This window comes from Lagenorhynchus albirostris, chromosome 9 (genome assembly GCF_949774975.1).
Source record: "Lagenorhynchus albirostris chromosome 9, mLagAlb1.1, whole genome shotgun sequence".
Lineage (NCBI taxonomy): Eukaryota > Metazoa > Chordata > Mammalia > Artiodactyla > Delphinidae > Lagenorhynchus > Lagenorhynchus albirostris.
Genome location: NC_083103.1, coordinates 59,680,530 through 59,692,641, shown reverse-complemented (window position 1 = coordinate 59,692,641; position 12,112 = coordinate 59,680,530). Strand labels below are relative to the sequence as shown.

Below are 12,112 nucleotides of genomic sequence, written 5' to 3'. Positions count from 1 at the left end.
TATTAATAATAAAGAAAATGGAAATGTAACCAACAAAAACTCTAATGTGTAAATTACATAAACTTGAGGTAAAAACCATATCTATTAACTGACTGATCATGTAGTTTAGCTGGAACAAATGTATGCAGTCTTTGATATACATGTGTAACCATTAGGTTATGATTATAAAGAAATTTTTTAAAAATTTTCTTTAAAAGCCATAATTTTTTTCTTGTGCTATTGACTCCCTTATTTATTTATTAATAATTTATTTATTATGACCACAAAAAATATTCTATTTTATTATACCAATAATGATAATACTATTAAAAAACCCTGACATTAGTAATAATAGTCACCATTTACCATGTTACATAGAGTACATGTCAAGCACTGTATTAGGTGTTTACATTGTCTCACTTACATAATTTTTAATTTAAAATTTATAAAATATATGTACACAAAATTGTTTCAGCTTTTTTTCTTTTGAAAACACCAAGCCATCTGGGGATCACCTGAGTGATCACTGGTGACAAGCAGGGGGGAGGAGGGCACAGTTTAGAAAACACTGACTTAATGATTGTCCAGGGTAAGGAGAATCCTTTGTTGTTGTTGTTGTTGTTTTCCTTTGTTGTTTTTATGCATGTACTGCTTGCTGCCCTGGTTTAGCAATATTCTGGAAAGCCCATAACATTTTTTTAAAAAATTGGACAAATGGCTATTGGTAGGATGCTTTCCAATTGCAAAATGCTTTCACATTCATTATCTCAGTTGAAGTGGGCAGGGCAGGGATTATTTTGCTTAAGAGATATTTCCAAGGTGTTCAGTTAGAATGAAGGCTTTCTGTTCAGTTGCTTTTAGCAGATTTATTGGAGTGTGGTGCTATTCTTCTACAGTGAAGTTTATTATTTAAAAAATAGCTCATCAAACTTTTTGCATAACAAATCATCCCAAAATGTATTGCCTTAAAACCAAAATTTATGATTTTACATGATGGTATTGGTTGGCAACCTGAGTGGTTCTTTTTTTTTTAAATAAATTTATTTATTTATTTTTGGCTGTGTTGGGTCTTCGTTGCTGCACGCGGGCTTTCTCTAGTTGTGGCGAGTGGAGGGCTACTCTTCCTTGTGGTGCGTGGGCTTCTCACGGCAGTGGCTTCTCTTGTTGTGGAGCATGGGCTCTAAGCGCACGGGTTTCAGTAGCTGTGGCACGTGGGCTCAGTAGTTGCGGCACACGGGCTCTAGAGCGCAGGCTCAGTAGTTGTGGCGCACGGGCTTAGTTGCTCGGCAGCACGTGGGATCTTCCTGTACCAGGGCTTGAACTTGTGTCCCCTGCCTTGGCAGGCAGATTCTTAACCACTGCTCCACCAGGGAAGCCCAACCTGAGTGGTTCTTTTGCAGGTCTTTCTTGAAACCACTCATGTGGCTTCAGTTATATGATGATTTGACTGGGTTTGGAGGGTGCAGAACAGTCTCACAGGCATGTCTGGCAGTGGTGCTAGCTCTCATCTGGGGCACCTTGATTCCCTTGGGATCGTTCATAGCATGGGATCTTAGTGTTGCGAGAGTGTGAAAGTGGAAGCTGCAAAGCCTCTTATGTTACATGTTTGCAAAGGTTTGGAATTTGTGCACTGTCTCCAGCATAGATTCAGAGGTGTGGAGAAACAGACTTCTAGCTCATGATGGGAGGAGGGGCAATGTCATACTGCAAAGGGGCTTGGGCCCAGGGATCAGTGATCCGTTAGAGCCGTTATTATAAGGATCAGCCATAGCTGTTGTCTCTGAAGATTGTTCACTCCATTTTACATTTTCCTCCTCATGAGGACGCTTGAGAGAAATACCTGATTGGCTCTAGAACCAAGGATCCTTCTATTTATCCTAAGTGATTGGTTTCCTTTTCTGTTTTGGGTAGTGTTAATTATGGTAACTGACCGGATTTCACTTTTTCCATTGGCTCTTAGGAAGATGAGTGCCGAATATGCAATTATTTCACAAGGATATAATATATATTTATAAGGTTTAATCTCATTCTAGGTCCCAGGGCCCACTTAATACTTTACCTTTTTATTTCTTCATGAAATCCTCCTACCTTTTTTCTTTTTAAAATAAGTCTTTTATTTTAGAATAGTCTTAAATTCACAGAAAAATTGCAGAAACAGCACAGAGAGTTCCTATATGTCCTGTACCCAGTTTCCCTACCTATTGTAAGCATCTTACATTACTATGGTACATTTGCTGCAACTAATGAACCAACATTGGTACATCATCATTAACCGAAGTCTATACTTTAGATATCCTTAGTTAACCTAATATCTTTTTGTCTGCTTTGGGATCTCATCTAGGTGACTACATTACAGTTCTGTGTCTTAGGGTCCTCTTGTCTGTGCCAGTTTCTCAGACTTCCCTTGTTTTTGGTGTCCTTGGCAGTGTTGAGGGGTACGGGGCAGACATTTTGTAGAATTCCCCTCAATTGGGATTTGGCTGATTTGTTTTCCTCATGATTAGATGGCAACAATAGGTTTTGGGGAAAACCACATTAGTAAAGTGCCATTCTCATCCCATCAAAGGTATATATTATCAATATGACATCACCGTTGTCAACCTTGATCACCTGGCTGAAGTGGTGTTTGCCAGGTTTCTTTACTATAAAATCACTCTTTTCCTCTTCTTTCCATGCTGTTATTTTTGGAAGAAGGTCGCTATGCACAACTTACACTTAAAGAGTGAGAAGTTATGCTTCACCTCCTTGAGAGCAGAGTATTCATATAAATTATTTGGAATTCCTCTTTATGGGAGATTTATCTATTACCCTCATTTATTTATTTATTTATTCAATCATTTGTTTACGTCAGTATGGACTAATGGATATTTATTTTATTCTTTGTTTCATAATCCAATATTACGTTATTTATTTTGTTGCTTAAATTGTTCCAATTTTGGTCATTGGGAGCTCTTTTAGTTGGCTCCTGTGTCTCTTTGACATAGTGTTTTGAGCACTTCTTTACTTTTCTGGTACTATGAAATGTTCCAGGCTCATCTTTTATATTCCCTACCTCCAGTCCTAGAATCAGCCATTTCTCAAGGAGGTCTACTTCCCTTTATTGGGGAATGGTATTAGGAACCAAAATTTGGGCACTAGTTTGCAGTTTAATTTGTGTTATCTCATCGCATTTTATGTACTCTCATAATTGGTCTATATTTCTTTCTGAAATAAAGTAGAAAAGAATAAATTAATAAACAAGACACAGTTAAAAAGTAGATCCAAACCTTAAATCCAGATCTTTTCTCTCCAGGTCTCATTTTCCTTTGGCATAAACCAAGCCCAACAATATCTCAGATATGGAAAGAAAGAGACATACTACAGAGTTTACATTGTCTCTTGGCTTGACATTTGATAATCCCAGCCCAGTTAGTGTTGTCTCCTACTATTTTCCTATGCATATCCAGGAACACAGAAATCCTCATTACTCACTGAAAATGCCATCCACACTCATTTGAAAAATCAGTATTTTAACTAATATATAATGTATATAAATAAATAGTAAATTAAAACATTCTCCTTGTAAAAATGAAAAGATCTTAGCTAAGGACAAGCATTAGAACTAAATTTCCATGCAGTCTATATCGAGAGTTTATTTGTCTTTATGTACTTTGGGAAATTCTGCTCTTCCTGCTGTATTCAAATATCACATTATCCATTCCTCCTTGCCAATTTCCTTTATCCGAGTGGATTTCTCTTTCTATTGAACTCACAGTGATTTGTTTACACCTTATTTTACATGGTTTTGCATTCTGCTGAATATGTGTCTGCACTGTCTACCAAATCATGAATTCCCTGAAGGTAGGACTCTGCTTTATGCATCTTTATGTTCCTCCAATATCATACCACTTTCTGACGCATAGTCTGAGTTCAATAAATGTGTGTTAAATAAATGAAAGAAGGAATGAAATGTAAATTAGTGTATGCCTTATTTTCACAACTACATCAATATTATGAAAGGAGCACCAGACCAGTAGTTAGTAGATCTTGGTTTTACATTGAAGCTATTCATCACAGTGCTATTTGTAATGTAAAAGGTCTAGAAAAACCCAAGTAATTTAATCATAACAGAACTGGTTTAGTAAACTATGGTAGACCCACTCAGTGGAATACTACACAACTGTAAAAAAATGAATGAAGATGTATTGCTGTTAAGTAAAAAAAACAAGGAAAAAGAAAATGTATAATAAAAATATGATTATCTAACCAAGAATAAGCCTGAACCCAAACAAAACAAAACAACAACAAAGATTACCTATAGGAAGGGGGGAGAAAATTGGGTGGAGGGGACCACAATAGAAGCTAACTCTCTTTGAATATGTCTTGTGATATAGTTTTGACTTTGAAATCATGTAAATTTTTTTTTTTTTTTTTTTTTTTTTGCGGTACGCGGGCCTCTCACTGTTGTGGCCTCTCCTGTTGCGGAGCACAGGCTCCGGACGCGCAGGCTCAGTGGCCATGGCTCACGGGTCCAGCCGCTCCACGGCATGTGGGATCCTCCCGGACAGGGGCACGAACCCGTGTCCCCTGCATCGGCAGGTGGACTCTCAACCACTGCGCCACCAGGGAAACCCAAAATCATGTAAATTTAAAAAAATATATAAAACAAATTAAAGATTTATAAAGCAATTTTATATAAAGCAAAGTAATACAAATAAACCTAACTGTGTATTGAATTTGGTATAACCACACAGACAGTATTTTTAAAAGTGAATTTAAAACATAGTAATTGGACTGTTCATCACTAGTGGGATATGTTTTGAGGACAAAATAATGGAAAAAGGAGAAAAAATAAGATTCTCTGTAGTAATTATATTATTAGTAAGAATATTGGCATTGTTATTTTGAAACCATTATAAATATTATAGCATATATTTTATAGTGTGTGTGTGTGTGTGTGTGTGTGTGTGTGTGTGTGAGCACTATAGCATAAAAAAAAACATGAATCTGACCAAGCCCCTATATCTACTCCTCATTTTCAGGAAACACAGGGGCCAGAGAAACATATTAAGTGATACCAGGGAGATGGATGCAATCAACCAAATCCAGAATGTGGGAGAAAATGACAAGGTAATGACCTGTTTCTTCAGTAAACCAATTGCAAAGAAAACAAAAGGTGGGGGGTGATATAGATGAAAAGAGACTTAAGAGACATACCAAACAAATTATTTGCAATTTCTTCCATTGAGGGCTGGATTCTAATTTCTCTCCTCTTGAACTGGCCTTAGTGATTTGTTTGACCAATAGAATGTAGTAAAAATGATGTTCTGGGAATTCTGGAGCTAGATCATAAGAAGCCTGACAGATGCCACATGGGGCCTATTGTAACACTGTCTCTGGGATTCCTGAGCCTCCATGTAAGAAGTCTGAGTACTCTTACACCAGCTACTGGTGGATAGGCCAGCATGTGTAAGCACAGGTGCAGTCATGTGAATGACGCCATCTTGGATACTCCAGACTAGCCATTGTCAATGTCACATGGACTAGAAGGATGGAGGAAAGGATGAGAAAGAAAACAAGAGATACATTTTAGGGAGTATACAATTTGAAAGGCAACATTATTTTGTGATGAAATTGATAATTTATAAATTGTGTGGTGATACTGAGGAATTAATTTGTTTTACTTGAGGTTTGAAAAATAGTGAATGACAAGCAGTTGGTATGGGAAGAGAGAAAGAGAGTAAAAAAAGATGCATAATTATTTCTCCCTTTATGAATGTGCATTCCTGACAGCCCTGAGCACTAAGATTGTCCTGCAGGGAATATGATTAAAGTTACAAAGAGGAAAACAAAATAAGTAAGTCAGCTTTTGATCCTGCTGCTATATTTACCCACAAGAAAGGAGGCAGCTCTCAGGTGGGCCTTTGTCTAAGTAATGTCCTGAAATCCAAGTGTAAAAGAACAATATGAAACCTCAATTCTCCCAAACGGTTTGGGGCAAGTTCAGCCCTTGAGTCCCTGGGGGGCTTGGTTCCCAAGGAGACTAATCCCACTTGCTCAGCATTAAGTATCAGTGGGGCAAAAGAGCTCTAGTTTGGAGCTCTGCAGAGAGGCCCGAGTGCAGGCTGGAGCCAGGTCCCTTGGCCCCATAGGAAGTGAAATGGATTGATGTCAAAACCACTCAAGTGAGCGTGCTTGCTCAGGGTACAGGAGGAGGGGCCTGATGGGCTGGCAGGAGCTGGCCTCTTACTTTGCTGAAGCTCATTCCATCCGAAATAGAGCTCTTCCCCAAAGGAAAGGGGAAAAGCAACTGAGACCTTGAGGTGGGGTCCACATGTGCCATTTAGCTGCACATTGGAAGCACTAAGGATTTATTTTGGTCTCAGTTATAGAGCTATTTCAAGCAGAAGTTGCTCTTTGTTGCCTTCTTATCTATAGTTTTCCATAGACACCATTGCTTTCGTATGACCATGTCCCTGCCCGGCTGTTCCCAGAGATACTACTTGTTTGCTTGGCACACTCAAATGTATCATTTAATTCTTAGCTCAAATGGTACCTGTTTATGCAGGCTTCCCCAACTCCTCTGGTCAACTTGAAGGTCTTTTATCCCATCAATTATTGTACCTTTAATTTACTTCTATTAAGAAGTATCACATTATATTACAATGGCTTCTTTGCATGTCTGTCTGTCCACCAGAAAGGGTAGGAATCATGGCTTCTTATCTCTGTATCCACAGTACCAGCACAGTGCTGAGCACATTGTTGGTGTCAGTATCTTTCTGTTGAATGAATAAGTGATTGGATGGATATTTTATGCATAAGCATCAATTTTGTGAATCAGGCTATAGAAATTCTAATCCATGAATATCTTATATTTGTATACAGAGCTTTATGGTTGACAAAGAACTTCCATTTCCATTATCTCACTGATTTTCACAATAGCCTCATCAAATTGATTCACATGATTATTCCCATTTTATAGATGGGAATATTGAGGTACAGGAGGTTAAGTGAAATTTTATAGTCAGCTGGATAATGAGAGGGTATATTGGACTCCAGTCTCATCTCTGGTTCTAATTTTAGCACTCTCTCTCTGATATTACACTGCTTTTTTCTGTTTCTATAACCTGCAAGTATAGCTGCTCTCTTTCATTTGGAAATAGTCACTCACTTTGTTGGGAGAAAGAACAAATGACGCTGATTTTATAGGGTGATATGTTGGTAAGAAGTAGGTGGAGCCTAAAGAATCAAAAACATGGGCATTTGTTGAGCTGCTTTTTTGTGCCAGGGACTTTCATATATAGCATCTCACAACAACCCTGAGGAGCTGAGATGATCTCCATTGAGCACATAAAACAAGCAAGATTCAGGGGTATTATTCGCCTCTTAGGATGCCTCATTCTCACAAAGACTCTGAGAACAGTTAGGACCACTTCCATTTGTCAGATGAGGAAACTGAGCTTTAGGAAGACAGATTGACTTGTCCAAGGGCACTCACCTAGCAAGTGGCAGGCCAGAATTTGAACCTGTCCTCATCTAATGCCAAATCAATTTTGATGCTCAGAACTCCAATGATCTGGAAACAGACTTTTACATATTAATATTTTCATATTCTATTTATTTTGAATGTGATTATGTGAGGGCTTAGCTAACTCTGTGGGGATTACGAGAGATTTTTCAGACTAAAGATTTCAATTAAATATATTGTCCTCTGCAATCTCGGGATTTGTAAGAGCTGCTCAGTTGAAAGAAAGTAAAAAAAAAAAAAGAGTTAGTGCTCTTGGCTGCCAGACGCAGAGGTCAATTGAATGGTCCTGCCGAAAGGCAAAGGGAAGTGCTGACATCCACATCTGAGGGGGGAGAAACACAGCTCAGTGACAAGCCCACACAATTTTCTGAGTGCAAGGTCACCAACAATAAAAAAAAACAGTCGAATCATGGAGGACAAAACTTGTGTGTTACTCAAACGAAAGGTACATTATAATTGAGCCAACTTGAGTTAAAAAAAAGTTTGTTTCAGCATGTTGGCTTGGGAAAAGTACTTCATCTCCCAAATGAAAAGTGTTCATCTGGCCCTTTCCTTTTGGTAAGGCTGTACCTTCAGGGTGCTCAAAAATGTTTTTGCTACATCCTGAAAAATGAGGCTTACAGGAAAGAGTTTTGAAAGAGATGGTCTAGGGACTTCCCTGGCAGTCCAGTGGTTAAGACTCTGGCTTCCACTGCACACGGCACCCAAAAAAAAAGAAAAGAAAGAAAGAAAGAAAGAAAAGAAAGGAAAGAAAGAAAGAAAGGAAAGAAAGAAAGGAAAGAAAGAAAGAAAGGAAAGAAAGAAAGGAAAGAAAGAAAGAAAGGAAAGAAAGGAAAGAAAGAAAGAAAGAAAGAAAGAAAGAAAAGAAAGAAAGAAAGAAAGAAGAAGAAAGAAAGAAAGAAAGAAAGAAAGAAAGAAAGAAAGAAAGAAAGAAAGAAAGAAAAGAAAGAAAGAAAGAAAGAAAGAAAGAAAGAAAGAAAGAAAGAAAGAAAGAAAGAAAGAGATGGTGCCCCGGGTAGACTCTGCACCTAAACTATAATAACTTATTTAGAGAACACTTTATCACATGCACAGTATCTTCATGCATGTTACCTCACTTAATCCTCATGAACACCCTCTGACTGAGGTGTTCTATCACATATTAGATGTTCATGTAAGGAAACATAGTCACCTTTTTGTGTTTTAGAGAAATAAGGGGAAATACTCATCACAGGCTATAGAACAGTCATAGGTAAGGATTTTCCACAGGGTGTTTCCTTTAAAGATCACAAGTGCCCTGTGAGGTGGGCAACCTTACCTGCATTTAACATGAGTAAGCTAAGGCAGAGAGAGGTCAGCTGGTTTGCCCGAAGCTATGTACCCATCAGAGCAAGGATTTCAACCTGTCACAGAGCTATTGAGTGGTGAGGCTAAGACCAGAACCCGTCTTTTCTGAATCATCTTTCATGCTCTGCCAAATTACTCATTTCCTCCATCCCAAGAAACTTGCCCAGGTGAAAGTGGGTCTAAATGAACTTCAAGGTGATTCTTGAAATGCAACAGAAGTCCCAAAAGGGCAACTTAAATGGCATGACAGTTAGGGGACAGGTTCCAGTCCATATTTTGTCCTAAGAGGCTGAGAGTTTTATACACACACAGGGCTGTTTCTCTAAAGCACCAGCTAGCTTAGTGGGAGTGACTTCCTTGCCTCCTGCTGTCTACTGCTAATAAAAGATGGGTCAAGTGCTGGCCTCAGTTTGCTATAAACAATTAACAGGTAGAAGAAAGAGCATCAGAGCTGAGAGTCCTGCAGGAACTCGAGTTAGAATCTTAGGACCAGGGCTAGAGCTTGAAGAGACACTAGTTTCCTTCTCCTAACTGATAGGTGAGGAAGCCGAGAGAGAACATAAGTTTTGTCAAGGACTTAGGAATGGCTTTGGAGTCAGCCTGGACTGGATATAGCTTTGACCAACTCACTGAAACTCTCTAAGGCTCAGTTTACTCATTTGTTAGATGGTGATGATAATACTGATACGTACTTTATAGGACTATTGTTCAAAGGTTAAATGAGGAAATGCATGGACAGTGCCTGGCATAAGCAAGCTCCCCGTAGCTGATGGCTACTATTGTTACCAGAGCTGGGACTGAAACCCACGGGTCTGGACTCTTGCCTTCTCAGCCTCATGGAGAGTGCCCAGCGCCAGGGCGTGGTTGTACCGGAGCTGGAGTTTGAGGACGCGCCATCCCATCCTCACGTCTTGCGGTTGGAGCTAGCCAAGAGAAACGTGCGGGGCGAAGGGAAACTAAGGGGTTAAGGCGATGAGCTTGAGAAAGCCCAGAAAACTAGAAAAGCGACCCCCTCACCCCCACCCCCGGCTTAGCCCAGCTAAGTAAGCCCCTCCCCTTCGCCACCGGGGCGGTCGCCGCGCGCTCCCTCCCTCCGCCCCTCGCTTACAAGACCTAATGAGCTCCCCCGGGAGGCAGAGCAGCGAGCCCGGCCCCGAGCGAGGAAGCTGTGCCGCGCGCACAGCGCCAGGGCGGGAGCCGGGCCTGGGCGGCGGGCGGGAAGCGGCCGGGGGCGCACGGGCGGCGCTACGGGCCGCCCGGGAGCCGCGGCGATGGCAGTCCAGGCGGCGCTCCTCAGCACGCACCCCTTCGTCCCCTTCGGCTTCGGGGGCTCCCCTGACGGGCTGGGAAGCGCCTTCGGAGCCCTGGACAAGGGTTGCTGTTTCGAGGACGAGGAGACCGGGACACCGGCGGGCGCGCTGCTGGCGGGCGCCGAGGGCGGGGACGTGCGCGAGGCCACCCGCGACCTGCTCAGCTTCATTGACTCGGCGTCCAGCAACATCAAGCTGGCGTTGGACAAGCCCGGCAAGTCGAAGCGGAAGGTGAACCACCGCAAGTACCTGCAGAAGCAGATCAAGCGCTGCAGCGGCCTCATGGGCGCCGCGCCCCCGGGCCCGCCCTCCCCGGGCGCCGCCGACACGCCCGCCAAGCGGCCGCTCGCCGCAGCCAGCGCCCAGACGGTCCCGGTCCAGGCCCACGGCAAGGCGGCCCCTCGGCGGGAGGCGTCGCAGGCCGCGGCGGCCGCCAGCCTCCAAAGCCAGAGCCTGGCCGCGCTCTTCGACTCGCTGAGCCACGTCCCTGGGGCAGCAGATCCTGCCGGGGTTGCGGAGGCGGCGCCCGCGGCCGGGCTCGTGGGAGCGGGCGCTGGGGGCGTGGGAGGGGACGCGGCCGGCCCTGCAGGGGGTCCGGCCGTCCCCGGCGCCAGGAAGGTCCCACTGCGGGCCCGCAACCTGCCCCCGTCCTTCTTCACCGAGCCGTCCCGGGCGGGCGGCGGCGGGTGCGGCCCGTCGGGGCCCGGCGTGAGCTTGGGCGACCTGGAGAAGGGCGCCGAGGCCGCGGAGTTCTTCGAGATGCTGGGGCCCGACTACGGCGCCGGCACCGAGGCGGGCGTCTTGCTCGCCGCGGAGCCTCTCGATGTGCTCCTCACCGGAGCCGCCGTCCTAAGGGGACCCCCGGAGCTGGAGCCCGGCCTCTTTGAGCCGCCACCCGCGATGGGGGGAAGCCTACTGTACCCCGAGCCCTGGAGCGCCCCGGGCGGCTCCACGACCAAGAAGTCACCCCTGGCTGCCCCCCGCGGTGGCTTGACCTTGAACGAGCCCTTGCGCGCCCTGTACCCAGCCGCCGCGGACTCTCCGGGCGGGGACGACGGGCCCGGCCTTTTGGCCTCTTTCACCCCCTTCTTCTCAGACTGCGCTCTGCCCCCGCCGCCCCCGCCCCCGCAGGTGTCCTACGACTACAGCGCAGGCTACAGCCGCACTGCGTACGCCAGCCTTTGGAGACCGGACGGGATTTGGGAAGGGGCGCCCGGGGAGGAGGGGGCGCACCGGGACTGACTGCGCGGTACCCTTCTCCCCCAGTGGAGACTGCTGTGGAGGCGGCCGCCTCTGGGTCCCTCCTAAGCCTAGAGAACGGTGGGCAAATGCACGTGGAGTTGAAACGGGATTTTAAAAATTCAGTTAATAAAAGAAACTTAAGAAAAAGAGATGAAGAGAAGTTGGGGGTTGTTTTAATCACAGCCTCGTGTTTAAAAAAAAAAAAAAGCCGTTGGAAGGTTCTTACCGGATCAGACAAGCCAAGAAATCAAGACGGGATTTGGGGAATGGGGTGGGGATGTCAGAAGGGGCAGGAGGTGGTTTCTGTAGCCACCTGTCCCTTCTCCAACTTTTCATCAAAAGGTCAGTGTATTTAGTGTGCTTGCCCCCTCCAAACAGTGCCCTGGTCCCTCCCCTCCCCTGCCCTTAGAGTGCGTTATGAATTAAAGTCTGTATTGAAAAGAATGGAGCAGAGGTATGTTGTTATTGATTTGGGTGTTTTCTTAGAGGACGGTTTCCTGTGTGGTCTCTGCCTTGTTAGGTGAGAGTGTTATTGAGAACGTGAGGCCAGTGGGCACTGCCGACCTCCCCTGTGCTGGTCCCGGGTCTCTGTCACTTTTCCTCCTAGGTTTCTTCAGGCTCCCTTCTTTCTTCCATCTCTTTAACTTTCCCACTCTTACCAGTGCCCTTGTTCACTTTTCTTTCTCTGGCCTCTCATTGCTCTATTTTTTCCTGTGGGCTTTTCTTGCAAATTTCTGATGTAGGAGGC

General features: G+C 44.1%; 1 protein-coding gene across 1 annotated transcript; it reads left to right on the top strand.

Annotated features, from left to right (window-relative positions):
- Positions 1–10,083: 10,083 nt before the first annotated feature.
- On the top strand, positions 10,084–11,808 carry FAM181B (family with sequence similarity 181 member B). Its single transcript, XM_060160139.1, has one exon. It carries the CDS (start codon positions 10,084–10,086, stop codon positions 11,362–11,364), a length of 1,281 nt encoding a protein of 426 aa, XP_060016122.1. The 3' UTR covers positions 11,365–11,808.
- The last annotated feature ends 304 nt before the right edge of the window (positions 11,809–12,112 follow it).